Below are 19,301 nucleotides of genomic sequence, written 5' to 3'. Positions count from 1 at the left end.
GGAGCAACAAGCAGGTGCGTGTCTTCGTCACATGATAACGAAGCCTTACAATCGCTCCAAGATAGGGCGTGAAATCAACAAATTGCATTACAGCACCAAGCCAGTCAACTACAATGTCAACAAGCCATTTTCGACAAGCTGACACATAGCCACCAGAAACAGCAAGACAGTATGTACAAGCTTCTTAGAAAATATGAGGAGCAAAATGACCTGATAGATAAGCTTCACCAGAAATGCACTATCATCCAAAAGCATGATGGAAAACCGGGTGGCCTCCTTCCCTCAGCAAGTGTGGAATCTCGTCCGATCCCAGACCTTACAAGAAATTTTAATGCGAAGCATCCACACTACCATAGAGAATATTGTACAGACAGCAATAGCGAATTACGCCGTAGGCGTAAAAAACAAGATTACCACGTTTGACGCCAAAGTGAACGGACTTCCAGCGCAGCTGCACAACTTCATACATACGTGAAGAAGGCCTACGCCACCAAAGAGAACCTCGATACTTCACTAAGTGACGTTCATCCTGACACGAAACCGGCACGATCAAAAGGCCGAAGTGCTTCTCGTTCAGTTTCACCTACCCGCGAGCACCAGCGGGGACCTGAACAAATTGAAGACGGTGGTCTCTAACAAGAAGGCAACAAACACGCTCTCAACTCTCAGCATTTGCCAGTAGAACTGTTGCTTCTATCGTCCACGCTTTACTACTTTGCAAGAATTTGTCAAGCAAGACCCACCCAACCTCGCAGCACTGCAAGAAACAAATACACATATTGTGCGGCTACAAGGATACAACGCCCACGTCCAAACAAAGCATACAGGAGTCCTAACAAGAAAGATTCTCGCGGCACAGGAATAAGAACCAGTCAACACACTTATCGTGCACATGGTGATAAAAGTAATACCAGAAAGGAAATTGCAAAACAGACTCATTGTTGTGAGCGTGTACAGCCCCCAAAAAGACCAAATGCGAGAATTTGACCTTCTGGCTCGAGAACTCAAGAAAGCGATGATGGCCATCAAGTTCTTCTAACGGGAGACTTTCACGCCCCTCACACTGCTTGGGGCTACCATACTACAACAAAGGTACCCGGGAACATGACACGGCTCAGCAGCACAGTCTGTCTTTGTGGAACGATTCGCTCCAGACAACAAGAGTAGGGAACACTGTCCCGAGAGACACAAATCCTAATCCCGCACTCACGGTAAATGTGCGTTCAGCTGAGTGCACCTGTCACCCTGAAACCCTGGGAAGCAACCACCACATCATCCAATTAACCGTAACTCACACTCGCAAGCCAAACAGAATTGGCATGGCCCAAATAACAGAGTGGGGTTCATTCCGAGGTGCTCTAAATATTGAGACCACCATTGATGACGTAGACGATTGGGTGAGGAAGGTCCTCGACATTATGGATCAACACACCGAAAGAATACAGCTGAATGAGGACGCACCAGCCGTTGACACGCACCTCCTTTATCCCTGGGCAGCAAGAATATCTCTTCTCAAGAGATGGAAGAAGCAGAGGCAAAACCAGAAACTCAAGAAGAGAATCGCCCTGCTCACTGAACAAGCGCAGGAATATGCAGAGAGGTTAGGAAGACAGAACCGGTCTGTGTTTTGCGATGCACTACAATGAAATCTAAGCACAAAGAAAACGTGGCCCATTCTGCGCGCTCTTCTTATCAACAGCCCTACAAGGACAAAGCAGCGCCAAATATTTGCAGGCTGATACACAACTATGCAGGATCAGAGGAGGACCTCTTTCGAGAGCTCCAGAAGAAGCTGTCTGGAGACGCACCCATAACCACGACGGCACATGACAAAGCCTACAGCGGGAAACCAAACCCCGAGCTTCATGAACATTCTACACTGGCTGAACTAGGTGCAGCACTAGCTACACTTACTAAAAACACCAGCGCAGGGAAGGATGGCATTATGAACAAGCATCTCTGAAACCTTGCGCAACAGGCCACCGATGCCCTACTTGAGTATCCCAATGCTTTCTGGGAGAGTGGTGAGGTACCGGCTACCTGTAAACATTCAGAGATTACTGTGATCCTGAAACCTAACAAGCCCTTCAGCGTCGAGAACCTGCGCTTCATTTCCCTTACCTTGTGTGTAGGGTAACTATTCGAGCGCATGGTACACAACAGGCCAACCCCATACCTCGAAGACAAGAGATATTTTTCGAACACAATGTTCGGATTCAGACAACACCTATCAACGCAAGACATGTTCCTTTTTCTCAAGTAAAGCCTCATCGATCACCTGAACACCAGAAGCATATCTTCAATCGTAGCCATTGATATAAAGGGAGCTTTCGACCACGTCAGCCACGACGCATCCTCTGCACTCTTGAACATCTGGACTGCTGGCCTCGGTTATACAACCACGTGAGAAATTTCCCCAAGCATCGCACGGCCACAGCGGAAATTTACAACCTTTGCAGTGACACTTTCCAACTACCGAACACAGGTACTCCACAGAGTTTGGTCATTCCACTGTTGCTTTTCAACGTTGCATGGATCAGGAGGCTACCCAACCTCCTCGATGCTATACAAGACCTGCCACGTGTCTTTTATGCAGACGACATTACGTTATGGACAAGGGCCTCAAATACCGGAATTCAAGAAATGCGCTTACAACAAGCAGTAGATATCGTCGAGAAGTACTTGAAAAAATGTGGTCTCGAATGTGCTCCAGAAAAGTCGGAGCACCTAATCTAGACGTGAACAACGAGAGGGTGGCCTGCCGCCTACATTGAACCTGATCCCAGCGTTACCCTCAACAGAAAGCTCATCAAGAAAGTAGAAACATTATGAGCACTGGGGCTCCACATCTACAAAGATGGGTCAAGTGCTGCCACACTCCCTCGACTACAGCGTATGCTATCTCAAGTCACGCATCTCGTCAGGCGAATCACGAATCGTAGAACGGCCTTAAGGAGCAAGACACACTGCGCGTTTCGCAAGCTCTCCTCAGCAGTCTAATAACCTATGGCACTCCCACCTCGCCCTGAAGAACGCAGAGGTATAGAAGCTGAACATCATAATTCGTAAGGCCACCAAAATCGCTTTGGTGCTCCCATTTACGGCTTCCACTGCGAAACTACTGAAAATAGGCGTGTACAATACCTGGCAGGAATTAGCCGAAGCCCACAGGGCTAGCCAGCTAGAACGACTAAAGCTCTCACCCACTGGAAGGTCAGTGCTACAACGGCTGAACTATAGCGAAACCTTTATAAGCAACACAGACGCGGACTGAAAAGAACGGATCCCACCAAACATCCGCGAATCTTTCTGTATTGGAAAAATCTCCCGCAATATGCACCCCAAACATCACAAGGAAAAAAGGCAGGCACGAGTGAATGCGCTACGGGAAGGTGACAGCCAAGATCCGGACGCCAGATATACAGACGCAGCCAAGTATACTGGTAGACGCGCCTACGCTTTGAGCGTCGTCGATACTCGGGGCGTAGAGCTCGCATCTGCCATAGTACGCACCCGAAGCCCAGAAACTGTAGAGGAGGCGGCAATCGCCCTAGCTACCACAACGTGCTTGAATGCAGCTGTGGTATTCACAGACTCTCAAGCAGCCATGCGAAACTACAGCAAAGGTCCTGTGTCTACCCAAGCAATTCAGATATTGAAGCGCCGAATTACTCCGATGCCGTTCACCTGTGTGACATGGGTTCCTGGGCACGAAGGGCTGGATGGAATCGAGGCGGCTTATGCCGCGGCCCACGATCACGTCTACCGGGCTACCTCTTCCCGCTTTCTAAACGCTAGGACTGTGTCCGCAGAGGCTGAGTCGGTACCTAAGACTTACTCTGCAATGCTGCAACACCATAGGCTGGCGCGCAGAGAGTATCCACCACCACACTCGAAGCACAACAAAGAGGACATCACCATACTGAGAAGACTGCAGAGCAACACATACACACGCAGCATACTAATGCATCGATTGTACCCAACATTATATGAATATGTTTGGCTGATTTGCACCGTACCTGACACTTTGGTCAACCTTATTCTCGAGTGCCCATTCAACACAAATACAGATCTTTCTGGTTCAACTTTATTTTTTACTGTGGCAAAAAAGTGCTTGAGCTAAAGAGGAACTTTTACTTTATGACTCCACTCTTTCGAGAATAGTATAAATAGCTTTTGCTGCTGTCTGCTTGGGGTTAGCAGTAAAGTAACCTCTTGTGCCAACCTTCCAGGCCACGTTTGAAAGGGGAGTGATTAGGTTTTGAGTGCCCTTGTTCCGTCCTATGTCTATGGCTGAAAAGCTACTACAGAATGTTAACGCAGGCACACCAGTGAATGGTGCTAGAGCGGGTGAGCTCAGTGGTCTAAGTCATGAAATTGTGTATATTGTGCAGCAACTGAACCACAATTTAGAAAAAAACGGGTGGGGGGGGGGCAGTAAGTACAGAGTACCTATCGTATTTTCAGCTCCTTACAGGCTTGCCCAATTGTGTCTCTGCGTCATGAACAGCCATTTCGAAGGCTGACACCTCCAAAATGCCAAGCAGAATGTGCATTGAGCCACCAGGGAGGTGTATAAAATTGCCCTGTCCTGCTATGCAGGGCAAACTGGCCAGTGCATGAAGACAGAGGGAAGGGGCACATGAAAAATTTGAACCAGGGCACGAATGCACATCTACCCATTGCAAAGCCTGCACATGTGCTCTGTTTCGTAATGTCAAGATCCTCAATAGGAGTAAAGAAAGAACACATGAGCTTCTAGAAGTGCTTTTATAGAAAAACAGTATTGCATAAGCCAGACATCTGTAGTCTTGCTTGATGGTAAACATGCTTTTTTGGTAATTCAATTTAATTGTTACGTGTTTAGTGCTCCCTGTCACACGCTAAATATCATTCGCACACCTGCATGTTTGAAACAATACATATTGTTTTAAGTCAACTACCCACCAAAGTTGCATGTAGTGTCTGTGTTGTGTTTCTCTGTGTTTGAGCTACACCACGATTACAGTGGAGCCCCGCTGTTACGTTCGCCACTACTGCGTTTTCTCGACGTTGTCTTTCATCGGTCCCGGCATGTATTCCGAACGCCGCTGCTGCATCGAAACTGTGAATACGTTTCCTGCATTATGCGTCGCAACTGAGTCTGCCGAACCTGCCCGGCATACCACCTGGGCACCGCCATTTTCATTTGACGTTTAAATCTTGGCCTGGTTTAACTACGGAACAGGCTGCAAGAAGCCGCAGGCGAGTTGGAGAGGCCACCCCTGGATGGCCATTTGCGAAAAGTGCTATCACCATCATCACTGTGGCGACTGTGCTTACAGCGGAAGCTTCACTACGCAATGCCGAAAGTGCGTGATATGCGTGACACTCGACAGTTCCTCCGCCGCACACCGCTCGTTGTGACTCGGCTTCAGTAGCTGTAGACGCTGCGCTGTACTCCCTGCCGGTCTGCAGAAATTAGGCACCTTCTTCTATTTCTGATTACTACCACCCCCACAAAATTTTATTGCCGCGTTACATCCCTCAATTTTCACTTGCATAGATCCGGTTTATTGAATTCTCCTAGTGCGTTTATTGTGATCAAGAGGAAGCAATTAGTCATTTTTTATTATATTGTCAACGTTTTCGTTTATTCAAGAAAAGGATACTGACACCACTTCTTCAAAAACTGAACTTGCAATTATAAGAACCTGCTCTTCTTTCTTTCAGAGCCTCTCCACTGGGGTACAGCCACAGGGATGTTTAATTCACTATTTAGGAATACATCATTGCGACTAAACGATTTTCTTGCTAAATTGGGGCTTACCAACTTTGTTCTTTTTTTGAATTCGCAAGCGGCACTTCGAATTATAAATTATTAACCCCCTTTTTTAAGGAATGATGCAATGCAGATAATATCGGGCAAATTCACCTTTTAATCGGCCAATCCTGTCCTTTGAGTACGAGCCATGTGCAGAGGAAAACAACAACACCAGTCGCTTATGCCTACGTTTATGTTTAGGTATTTGTAATGATCAGTGCGTTCTACAATGCTATTATCAATTATGTATTGGCTATTAAAGTTATCACGTTTGCGACTAAAGGTGATCAGTTTGTATTTGGAAACATTAAGTGTCATCTGCCATGTTTTGCACCACTCAATTATATGCTCGAGGTCTTTTTGAAGAGTTATATGATCGCTATTGTTGCGAATGGGACGATAGATAATGCTGTCATCGGTAAATATACGCATACATGAGGATAAGTTGTCAGGCAGGTCATTAACGTAGATGAGGAAAAGTAAGGGACCAAGAACACTGCCCTGTGGTACACCAGAGGAAACGTAACAGAGTGATGAAGAGTGATTGTTGGCGATAGTGAATTGTTGGCGGTTAGTTAGGTTTAATACCTAGGTTTATGCCTAGGTATTTGTAACGATCAGTGCGTTCTACAATGCTATTATCAATTATGTATTGGCTAATAAAGTTATCACGTTTGCGACTAAAGGTGATCACTTTGAATTTGGAAACATTAAGTGTCATCTGCCATGTTTTGCACCACTCAATTATATGCTCGAGGTCTTTTTGAAGATTTAGATGATCGCTATTGTTGCGAATGGAACGATAGATAATGCTGTCATCGGCAAATATACGCATACATGAGGATAAGTTGTCAGGCAGGTCGTTCACGTAGATGAGGAAAAGTAAGAAACCAAGAACACTGCCCTGTGGTACACCAGAGGAAACGTAACAGAGTGATGAAGAGTGATTGTTGGCAATAGTGAATTGTTGGCGGTTAGTTAGGAAGTTTCTGAGCCATGTTAGCGTGAGTGAATCAAGTTTTAGTGATGACAGTTTTAATATCAAGCGACAATGAGCAACACGATCAAATGCCTTTGCAAAATCAAGAAATAAACAATCTGTCTGTAGATTACTGTTCATGTTAGAATGTAGGTCGGTTGTGAACTGAAAGAGTTGAGTCTCGCAAGAACGACCCTTTCGGAACCCGTGCTGGTTTGAGAAAAAGAAATTATTATATTCTAGATGCGCATAAATGTTAGAAGCTATGATATGCTCAAGCATCTTGCAACATATGCACGTCAAGGAAATGGGGCGATATTTTCCAGGGGAACATTTACTATCACTTTTATGAACCGGCACTACCTACGCTATCTTCCAATCCGAATTCAACATTCCTGTAGTGAGCGACTGCAGAAAAATGTGAAACAGGATATTGCCAGACACATAAACAGTGTTCTTAATTATTTTTGAATTGACATCGTCAGTAGCAGAAGATGATGACATCTTCAGATTTCAATAATTTTGACTATGCCTTCAATTGTGATATCTATAGGTGACATGAATGAGTAATCGCGTTCAACAATTTCTGGAAGATGAGCATGCTCGCTAGTAAACACGGATGAAAAGAATGAATTAAAGACATGAGGACAATCAGTGTCGGCAAAAGGAGTGTTATTTGCATTGTGCAATGAAATGAAGTTATCGTCCCGATCAGGACTTATTACTTTCCAGATTTTGTTCGGATTAGATTTTAGGAGTGAAGGCAAATCCTGGGAATAGTATTTATTTTTCGCAGTTGTAATTTCATGGCAATATTGTTTTAGCCATTCCTCGTATCTATCCCAAGACGTGTGTGAACACGAATTTTTTGCAGACCGATAAAGCCGCTTCTTTTTGTTTCTAACTCTGCGCAAACACTTTTTGAACCATGACTTAGTTTTATCATTCGTAATCGTTATCGACGGCACGTGTTTTTCAATTAGGGCTGAAATCTCATTCTTGAAAAGAACCCAGTTTTCCTCAACTGAGCGACTGTAAAAGGAAGGCAGTAGCACATTGTCCAGGAAAGACTCAAGTTTCTTGTTAATGACTTCGTAGTTGGCTTTATTATAATCTCTAATTTTCTTTGATTCGGTTCCTGCAAAAGGTGGCAAAATAGAAAGACCAACTTGCAATAGTTTGTGGTCACTAAAGTCATTCAAATAGTTTATGTGGTCTATAGTTTCAGGTGCAGTTGTAAGAACGAGGTCAAGTGTATTTGAACCGCCAGTTGAGTGAGTGACAACCTGAGCCAAATGAAAGTCTAAAGTTAAGTTAATTAAGCCAGTTAAGTAATTACAAGAAGATGACAGCTGCTCCCAGTCAATAAATGGTAGACTTAAATCACCGAATAAATAAACCATGCGAGCCTCACAGATTTCGATGGCAGAATTAACGCTGCTGCGCAACTCTTCTAAGAAAGAATGATGACAATCGGGAGGACGATAACAGCTGCCGAGCAACATCCTTGTGCAATGAATTGTGCAAACCACCCATATAATTTCAATCTTATAATGGAAAGCAACGACATAAGACGTGATGGTTTTTTTAAACAGCTATAAGAACACCACCACCCCTTTTGTCTGGACGATCGCTTCGATAGACGTTGTATCTGTTAGCATGCGTAAAAATCTCATTGTCATGGATTTCAGCGTTAAGCCATGTCTCAGTGAAGACAAGAATATCAGAAAGGCTATCGTCAATATAATATGACACTATTTCACGTTTGGATAAGATGCTTCTAATATTAGTGAATGATACTGTTAGTGATAGTGGAGTGCAAGGCTTATGCAGCTCCGGCTTCCTAAACGTTTGTACGTTTCCTTCTAGCTATCTGCTTGAGCGTATAACTGACTTAGAGACGGCGTCATAGACGTAAGTAGCGTTTTCGATGCGCAGCTTGTTCACTACAAGCCTAAGTGGCTTATTTTAAGTTCTGGCGAATTCTATTAGCTTTCTGCGGGTCTGTCGCGTTGCCAATGAAAAATCTTCGCGTATTGAAAACGTAGTGCCCTTCAGATTTCGGGCACGTGACAAGATTTGGTCCTCATCTTCAAAAAAGGTATTTTTGGCAATGATTGGTCGACAGTTTTCTTTATCAAGTTTACCCAATCTATAAACCCTTTCAAACTGAGTAACCGTGAGTGTAAGCTGCAATTTTTGAGAACTAAGCTTAATAATTTTCTGTTCAGAAGCTGCCCAATGTTCATTAGCATTGTCTTCCAAACCGAAAAAGAGTAGGTTGGATCGACGCATCCTATTTTCCGCTTCATGACATTGTGAAGATATTGATGTACACTAATCCGTAAATCCTCGCAGTGTGTCTGAAGGTGTGGCCTTAGAACTCATACCTGCCGAAGACTGTGCCTCTTCAAGTGATACCACTTTTGTACTTAGGCGCCTAATCTCATGTACAGTTGATTGCAGCTTTTCAGACATATCGCGAAGAGCTGGTTCTGTACTGTTCTTAGCCGCAATTCTGGTGGCCTGAACTTTTTCTAACGCATCGACCTTTAGCCTTAGTTGCTTCATTTCGTCGAGGACTGTATTATGTTGCGTTACCAAAGCAGCGTATTCATCTTTGAGTTCCCGTACAGTTTCCAGTGTCTGGGCGAATGCGTCAGCCTCCGCCTTCGACATAGGCCCTGGATTTACCTCAACGTCGCCCGCAAGCAACAACAAAAGGTCGGACCAAGTACAACATGCAAAAGACAGACAAAATGACACCCATTTCACTAGATCTGGTGGGCACTCTGGTGGGCACGACACCACGAGAAGAAAATAATTGCTGCTTTTTATGCCGGTAGCATGATTGAGATAACTGACCTGCAAAAACATGGGTCGTGAACGAGACATTCTCGATGCAGTGTCGAGCCCAAAGTGTGAATCAGCAGACTGGTATTTATATCCCGTGGCGCGCACTTCCACCGTCGCTGTTATCAGTTTTAGTTGCCAGCCAAAGGAGCCTGTAGCACCCAGATTTTGCCTTGGTCGCTTTCTAGGCGGCTCTTTTAGCTCGAGTGAAACGGTAGTAAGTCGGCCAGAGCCAATCCCGTTGACACACAAGGGCCAGGTAGATGTAGTAGACATTGGCGTCTCGCTGAAGTGGACCGTTTTCATCATGAGTATGTAATTATGTGGGCGAAAAAATTGGTGCTCACTAGGCGACATACTTGTTATTGTGGGAGCAATTTTCGCAAATGTCTGCAGTGATGATAAGAAGTCAATGCATAGGACTCTATGTTCACCCCACGCAGGCTTCGGGATAGATCGGTGTTTGTGAGAATTTATTTATTTGGTGATTTTACTGCAGTGTAGGCAGACGAACAGTGCTGCGAACCTTATACAAATAAATTTTCCTCCAGCAACCTGCCCTGTGCATACATGACATCTTAGGAAAATGAAAAGCTGTGATAGGGAAACAAAGAGAACCAATTAAGCAGTCAATTTTTGATTGGGTGCAACTTCACCATTATACTCAAAAAACCTGCGGACACTTTTGTGAACAATTTATGTAACGTTAAACAAATGAACAGACACATAATAACAAGAATAACTTATGTAGTGTCAAACAAACGAACGAACACACAATAACGTTACACAGAAATACGTCGCGTATTAGAGAAAATAAAGTTCACCTCCTGAGCAATATCACACTGTGAACATTGCGCTTTATATAGCAACGCGGTAACTTAAAAAAGAAAACTACAAAGATAAGTAACAAAGAACAATAAACAATTAAACAAATGCGGCGTAGTCAATGACAGTTAGTTGGGCAGATTTGGGAAACACTTTTACCACAATAAACAGTAAAACAGTGTACAAGTTCATAAGTCACAAACGACGTACAATGGGCCTAGTGCGCTGCAGTTTTGACTGGACAGGTGACGCCACCAGTGACGCGGTGCGCTCCTAGTCAGTCATGTCGCGAAGCGAGTGCGTACGGTCGCGAGCATGGCAGCTCGAAAATACGAAGATAAATCGCAGTCAAAAAGCACCGGAACTGTGTATTGTTGTGTGTATGGCTGTCACAACAACTACAGAAACACTGTCGGTTAGGTGCCAAAGATAAAGTTCTATGGATTTTTTTGGAGGCCGTATGAGACCGAGCGACGGGAGCGTTGGATCAGGGCGGTGAGACGTGCGAAGTAAACAGACGCTCTTTTTTTTGTGGGTTTTCTTTGCCTTCATTGTGTATAAATGGCGATCGTGGTCGTCAACTCTGCCTTTTTAGTCGTGATGGAGGCCTTTGGCAGCCTGTGAAGAACCAAAACTGCATATGCAGTGCCCACTTCGTGGGTAATGAGAGAGGTTCAATAGCACAACACCCAGCACACATTCCGACAATTTTTCCGGAGTGCTATGGGAAAGGCGACGCCGTGATACCTTCTACGAAGCTTAAGAGATATCGGCGGTGAGTACGGATGTTCGTTTACTTGATTTACAAGCATGATTTTCACTTTCCATTTTGTTTTCCTGCGTTTTTTTGTTTGCATACTCATCTCGTCACCGTCATCACGCTAATCACTCAAACGGCCTAGTGGATTCAAGGAAACTAATATATGTGAACAAAAAAAGTGCGTGGCGGTCAACATTTGATGTCATGGCAGTGAAAAAACGATCAAGTTAGCATAGTGGATGCATAGCAAATGACCTCACATGGTAGCATGCATGTACCAGCGTTCCTACATTACGGCTTTAGTAAAATGCAGTTATTTTTTTTAAAGCTCAAAATACTGTTTTGGTTGGTTGTGTGGAAATTTTTGATCTAAGCGAGCTATATTTTCTAATGGCATCTGTGCAGTACGGAGGGAAAAAAAGCTTTTATGGGGTAACGCAATGTTATTTTCGCAATTGCACACTACGAAGATGACTACGCTGCAGAGACCCACTTTAGTACCAAAACATGTTTCTAGCCCCATTAGCGATTCAGTTATAAAATCCACGCAAGTCATGCGAATTGAGACGTGTTCACCCACGGCACAGTATTGGTCTCAAAATGGAGAGTTTGCCAGATGAATGCTCTTCTCTCGTAGAAAGCAGACATCATTGTGGATATTAGACAGCGTTTGGTAACGTATGAAGTGGTTTTCAATAAAAGAAAACAATTATGTACATGAGTTTAACGGACTTTAAAAGTGTACTTTTCATTTTCAAGGGCTTTGTGGGTTTTAAGGACCTCCACACACCTGGCAAAATAATTGTACGAACATTTATATTGCACCGTTCCAGACTTGAACGACGTCGATCTGCAGCTGCAGGGAAGCAACCTGTAAACATTGAAACACCAGGTGAAGCTTCACCACAAGAAGAGAGCAATGTGCTTCACAGTGCCACCATTCTTGGTGGCACTGAGGAGCACGTTGCTGGCACCGAGGAGCCCATTGCTTTTGCACCTGTGGTAAGTTCCGTACTTGCATCAGGCACACTAGGGGTACCTTGAGCGAAGTATACAACCGTGAGATGGTACATAATGTAGATCTTTTAAGATTGGTCTTTGGTGCTATTCTTGTAAGATCATGGTGACAAATGTCAATCTCTAGAATCATGCCATGTGTCAAGCTGATTAACAGCAAGCTCTGCTTTTAAGCTGATTAACAGCAAGCAGCGCTTTTAAGGCTGACCACCACATTTGTGACCACCACACTTGTGATACACAAAGTGATAAGACACAACTTTGCATTCAGTGCACGAAGGCCATGAAAAAACTGTAAAGAGCTTCTGCTCATCAGAAATATGAGATGACAACATAACTTCCTACAATGGCTTTCTGTAATCGACGCATTGATCCCTGCTTCTATTACTTCACATTTAGAGTGTGATGTAAAACAGCAACCACTTGCAGGGCACAAATAACCGGCACTGATAACTGTGAAGCAACTGCAGCTTCCTGATCTACTCGCACAGTTAGAACTGCTTTGTTTACAATGTGAGCATGATTTCTGCTGAAGTTCAGCATCTTGTGACTACCTGTATTTGGATGCACTTTCGAAACATTGTCACAATACTTGACGACTAATGTAATCACAAAAACATGTGTTTCACATTTTCAGGCAACTCAAACAGAAGAAAGTCATACCAGTGGTCCTTGCAGCGTTTTTATTTCCCTGTCATCAGGAGACTCAGCAAGTACGCAGGTGTGCCATTTAAACACGACACATACAGCAGTGCAGGCAACGCAAGCTACAACAACGACAAGCACAGGACCGGACAAGCGTAGCTGTGTGTTCCTTGGGCACAGCTGTCTCGTTGATCGCACAGATGCTTTCAGGGAACTCTGTGGTGTTAGCAGTCATGTATTTGCTTTGCTGATATTTGTACTTTCACCTATCAATGCTCGGGGGGTAGACGTACCAGTTTCACAAAAGCTGGTGATTTTCCTCATGAAACTAAAGCTTGCTATTTCTTTCATTCGCAAGCCTCGGAGCACTTTTCGGTTTCCACCGCACAGGGGTTAGCCGTATTTTTTCTTCGTATTCAGCAACTTGCTGACTGCCCCGACGGAATTCATACCAGAGCCGTCTCTTTCTGCTGTACAAGCATCAATGCCAGCATGCTTTAGGTTACATTGTCCTCAATGTAGATATATTATAGACTGCTCAGAGTTACGTACTGAGGAGCCATCTACTGTAGAACAAAAAAGGGCACCGTTTTCACACTTTAATGATTGTTATACATTGAAATTTTTGATGGGAATTCTGCCAAACGGGGTTGTGACATTTTGTCAGATGCATATGGTGGCCGGGCATCTGACACACACATAACATTAGAGTCTGGATTTCTAGACAGGATAAAACCTGATGATATTGTGTTAGCAGATAAGGGCTTTCCGGGCATTAAAGCACCAACTGAAGGTCAGAAAGGAATTTTGGTTTTGCCACCCTTTTCAAAAGGGAGTGTGCTGTTCACCCATGAGGAATTGTTGGAAACATATAATGTTGTCCAGTTGCGCATCCATGTTGAGGGAGTCAATCAACGTGTGAAAATGTTTAATGTGCTAAATACGAGAATTCCTGTTGACCTGATTGATCACATGGGTGATAATATGCGTATGTGTTGCATCCTTGTTAATCTTCAGATGTAAATTTTAAGCGAACATAAGCGTGACCGTGAAGAAAAGCATAAGGGCACCTAAACAATATTTGCTGGAAACATAGTGTTATGAAAAATAGGTTGTCTTACTCACATATCCGTCCCCCAAACAATCCATGAAATCATGTACAATCAGCCAGAGGCCTTTCGGAATGCCAGCAAATGCTACTAATGATCCAAAGACAGATTCAGACTCAACAGTTGTGAGAACAAAAAACTTGGATTCTGATCAATAGGTACACACATACGCACTTAGGTTAACTAAACACCAGGGAAACACAGATCCATTACAGGAATTAAACAACATATAATAAATAAACTATACATATATGTGATTGAAATACCCAGAATCGACGAATGAATAATATTTACAATATCTACAGCCTTGCAGGGGAGGTTTGCTGGGCTCAGATAAAAATTATGGTCACCCAATCAAAGCATGAGCACATGCAATACAAAATGAGTAAGAACACAAATTGTCCTTTATATCGATTGGCATTCCTTTCTCAGCCAGAAGTTCTTGGCAAAGCTTGCGATCTTGAAGTAGGTGCTCACATGATGCAGTCCAACGCTGGACACGGTTTTTTTCACATTACAGTACAACAATCGACACTGTTTTTTACATTGCGTTTTGTTGTTCTGCACATTGTGCCTATTTAGCATTTCTGTGTTTTGAAATGGCTCTACAAGACCATTGTGCATACGTGATGAATAAAAGGAATTTCTGTACAATACACTTTTTGCACTTTTACTTGATCCCGCTTAGTGGTTCCAACAGTGAGCTTGCTTAAAGAGACATTACATGAAAAAAACGTTTCCTGTTATAATCAAAGGTCAATGCTTGATAATGTTTAAGATATAAATCTTATGAACATGTTATGTTATGAACTTGACTAATCGAGAAGTAAGGTAAATTTAAGACACATTGCGCCACCAATGGAATATGCTAGATTAAAAGCCCTATGACGTAGAACGTCCTCAATAAAGTTAATAACTAGTACTGAAACTACGCATGACTAGAGGGAACATTCTAGTGCCTCACCAAGTTGGATGTGTAGACACTTGAATTTTAGCATCTGAACAGATGAATTCCCTTAAGGCAATTTGAGAGCTGGCTTAACATGTGTTTGAGATAAAACCACTCTAGCTTGGGTATGTACTCACTCAGAAACTTCTCATCCCTTTCATATATTACACTTATGTTCCGTTTTTTAGTACACAAAAAGCAATATGCTTCTCTAAGGTTTAGGATATACAGCACAACTGTAATTTGTGTGTAATATGGATGTGTCTTCCTCAGTGCTAGCCTGCCGTCAACATAATGTATGTAGTTAGCGTGGCAGATCATGTTTTCTGCATCAAGCAGTTCTTGATTTCTCAGTGAGAAAGGGCATTTGATCTCCACTGCGCAAGCTGTGCAATCAGCCAATGTGATTCCATCCGGACTGCAGCAGAGCCAAGGTTTCTGGGGGTGCAGAACCAGTCGAACCTGCTCATGAGAATTAAATCAGTGAATGGTGGAAATTTTTGTAGCTGTAGTTTTAGTTCAAAAACAGGAGCCCGTAAGGCCTTAGCAAGCTGTCGCCTGGCTTCGTCTTCCTTGTTTTTTCCTGCAACATAACCGGTTGAGATAATGATCACATACAAAAAGAACAACATAAACAGTGGTGGAGGATTTCTAACATGGTTAATATGGCATATGACAGATTGTTTACCATAGGAAGTAACCGCAGTGGAAAACGGACGTGTCGTAGCAAGTGATTCTGCAAGGCTGTCAAATTCTCCTTCCCGTGTTTTGATCCTGTGAGCGGATGAACTCGTGATACGGAGGCGCCGCTCCTCGTGCCACCTGTAATTAGCAGTATGGTATGCAGAGTAAAACACCGAACAATAATATGCCAGGCCAGAGAAGTGGCCATTTACATTACTCATGACAAACCTTTGAACTTTAAGTTGACCCCTAGTGTGGAGTTCAATACCCAAGATTTCAGCTACGCTTCTGCGAACACCTGTCTCATAAAACACCCTTTCAGGGCTTGTCAAGGGGTCAACATATCGCAGGTTCGAATTTTCATAGGAAGTGTGCTTCCTACTTCCTTCACTTGGTAAATACTGCGCTCCTGTTCAAGGATTTCTCTTATGTGTTCGGGATCTACGTGCCTAGTCCCATCCTCAGTACAAGCAGTATTCACTGCACTGCTTTCATTAGTTGAGCAATCCTCTGCATCCAGAGACTGCCTTAGGGCGCATTTCAAATCCGGGAACTGTGACAGCATTACCATCGCACACAACGGCTTTAGTGTGGGCGCTGGCAATGGGCGACCTGGGTGGGCGATACTAGCATGTTGTTATTGAAGCACCTGCCACAGTGCAATCAATGTTTTACCTGTAAAACGGTCCTTGATCTTCTTCTTCGTGTGTAGGAGCAGGCGTGCCGAAGGCCCCGGCCAGGCACATGGTAGGTCCGTGCACGATGTACTTTCCCACTTGTTTACAAACACTGCCAAGACCGCGGTATGCTTACACCAACCTCGGCACCCAGCCTCACACGTGCAGCTCGCTGCCATCATGTGCCTTGGTTGTGAATACAACTGGAAAATAAAGGCGTAGAAATTATCGAATAGCCAGAACGTATGGGCGGGCATAAAAGGGGAAAGTCTGAACACCGACAATCAAGACTCCCGTTGAATAGCAAGAATGAGCGAGAAAAATGCGAACGGCGTTGCTTGATAGGAACAAATGGTATTTTATTGCGAGAGCAATCATATCGACAGTCTCGACGGGATTTCGCCGTCACTGTCACGTCACGTATAAAGTTCAAATTGTTAAGACCCCCTCCCCTCAGCACATCCTTGAAGAGGAGGTGAAACGAGCCGGCCCATCTCCGTCGCTCCGAGGCGCATGCAACACGTAGATGCGATATGTAAATGTATTTACGTAAATCCGATACGTAAGTAATACAAGATCTTGATTAAACATTGCTTACCTGTAGGCGCACATCGTAGTCTAGACTCTTCATTTGAGCAACACATTTTCCGATAACGTCGGCGGGCCCATTTGCAGATATAATCTCTTCCTTGACGCCGTATACGTGGTTGCTGGCGTAAAAATCAATGCCTCGACGAAGACTGTTTCTTTTGAAGTAATCATCCACGTTTTCAATCCTGCGGAATCCACAGAATAACACACGCTGCTTGTTCCGCGTTGCCATTGCTTCACTGCCGCGTTGCCATTGCTTCAACATGTCGTGACAGGTTCACACGTGCGGCCGCTACTCGCGGCGCTGGTTGTACTAGCAGCGCAGCGCCACCATACAAGCTCTCGAGGCCTATACAAATAACGGCCTAGAAATTGCGATGTAGTCAATGACAGTTAGATGCGCAGGGTTGGGAAACACTTTTAACACAAACAGTAAATCAGTGTACAAGGTCATGAGCCACAAGCTAAATACAATAGACATAACGACTTAAAGCACCTGTCAACACGCCTTAAAATCAAACGTTGAGGGTACAAGCAACTCAAAAAATGAAAATTCCTAACAAGCTCACAAACAATCGTCTGTTTCATGCTTTGTTGATGCCACCCAGTATGGCATTTCCGCTCGCTTTGCGGTAGTATCCGTGGATACTGAGGGTCAGATTTTATCCTCGGCGTCGGTTCGAACCCCTTCTTCTTACAAAGCAGAACAGATGGCCATTGCACTAGCACTCCTTGATTCACAAACGACTGATATTTATACGGAGTCTAAATCCGCTGCTAGGGCCTTCGCTTCTGGTTCCGTTTGCAAGGAAGTTTTGAGAATTCTCGCTCACAAGGAACTCACCCACCACACAATTATTTGGTTTCCTGCTCACCTTGGCTTGAGGGTTGGAGGCCTTCCCAATGTCAACGAGCTAGCCCACTCCAAGGCGCGAGGCTTCACTTACCGCGCCGGGACTTGTGCTTCTCAGACAGAGGAGTCAGCCACCAGCCTTCATTTTAGGGACATTTTGACTACCTTCAACGAGATCACGAATCATTATCAATTAGGCCGTAGGTCATTTCCATTGCCACACGAAAAGTTGTCTAGGCCACAGGCAATCTCTCTTCGCATGCTTCAGACGGGAACATACCCTGGCCTCATAACCTACAGCCATTACTCCGATATTTCAGAACTTTGTCCTGACTGCCAGAATCGCAGTGATTTTAACCACACGCTCTGGAGGTGCCCCTCTTTACAAAGAAAAAATGAAGAATTTTCTGAGAACTCCTTTCATTTAATGCTCAAGAGTCCGGTTCTCATAACATGGCTGACATGCTGCCAAGCCAGTGGGCTTGGCAGCATGTCAGCAACGCCTCACGCTCACGCGATCCGCTTGCCTTTCGTGCAGTCACTCACCCTGATGTGCCTGCTGACATCCTTCCATGGGCCGCCCTGCGTAGCCGATGGAGACTCGATGTTCATGGGCCACCATCTGCTCCATCCTTCAACTACGACAGTCTTCGTTCAACGAGATCCTGGCTCCGAAAACGAGTGGCGTGTGCATGATGATCTTCGCAGGCACACCCCTGCCTACGTCATGGCTCAGCTGCCTCATGCCCTTTCCTTCTATGTATGCTTCACCGCTACGTCGACCACTCTGACGTCACAGCAGCACTATATAAGGCCTGACAAAACGTCACCTGCTTCCAGTAAGCTTGGCAGCATGTCAGCAACGCCTCACGCTCACGCGATCCGCTTGCCTTTCGTGCAGGTAACATGTTCATATTCTCTCTTCACCCGCCGTACCCGATACATGGCATTAGTCGTGCTGCCAAGCCCACGGTGTTGCAAGGCCATGATTTGTGAGTGTACTCATGTTATTCTTAACCTCTTGCTTCTACCAGGTGATATTGAGGAAAACCCCGGTCCCACCACTCGATCCGCTTCATCACAGCCATCTGATGACATAATGTCAGTGCTGAGCGCAATTCAGAGTGGACAAGCAACACTCTTAGATGAAATGAAATCAATCCACTTAAAATTATCAGAAAATGACAAAGCTCTCGACGATATAAAGAAAAGACTAGGGGAAATAGAGGGCGTTTGTTCTTCGATCGCCTTAGTCAAAGAACAAATCCATGAAGTTCGAGGCATGGCAGAGCAGAGCACGAAGATGTTTGCAAATTTGGCTACCAGACTAAACGACTCCGAAGATAGGGCTAGATGCTCAAATCTAGTGTTCTTTGGGCTAAAAGACAATGAACATGAAACATTGGAGCAATTGGAGAAGTTAATAATCGATTTCTGCAGCGGGAGCCTTGAAAATTCTCTGCAACCAACAGACATAGAGTGTGCTCACAGAATTGGCCGCTTTCGACCAAATAACAATCGACCCATTATTGTCCCATTTTCCCATTTCAAAGATA

The 19,301-nt window shown here is 44.4% G+C and overlaps 1 protein-coding gene and 1 pseudogene across 1 annotated transcript; one reads left to right on the top strand and one right to left on the bottom strand.

Moving 5' to 3' along the window:
* Positions 1-1,418: 1,418 nt before the first annotated feature.
* LOC119168639 (uncharacterized) lies at positions 1,419-14,223 on the top strand (annotated as a pseudogene).
* A 1,034-nt stretch (positions 14,224-15,257) lies between these two features.
* LOC142776498 (uncharacterized) lies at positions 15,258-17,143 on the bottom strand. The gene is made up of 4 exons (XM_075880323.1): positions 16,900-17,143; positions 16,300-16,504; positions 15,629-15,762; positions 15,258-15,523 (listed from the first exon to the last, which is right to left on the bottom strand). Exons 1-4 carry the CDS (start codon positions 17,122-17,124, stop codon positions 15,455-15,457), a joined length of 633 nt encoding a protein of 210 aa, XP_075736438.1. The 5' UTR covers positions 17,125-17,143; the 3' UTR covers positions 15,258-15,454.
* Positions 17,144-19,301: the final 2,158 nt, after the last annotated feature.

The sequence above is a fragment of the Rhipicephalus microplus genome, chromosome 1, assembly GCF_043290135.1.
Source record: "Rhipicephalus microplus isolate Deutch F79 chromosome 1, USDA_Rmic, whole genome shotgun sequence".
NCBI classification, from domain to species: Eukaryota; Metazoa; Arthropoda; class Arachnida; order Ixodida; family Ixodidae; genus Rhipicephalus; species Rhipicephalus microplus.
Note: the sequence above shows the minus strand (reverse complement) of the source record. Positions and strands in the feature narration are given on the sequence as shown.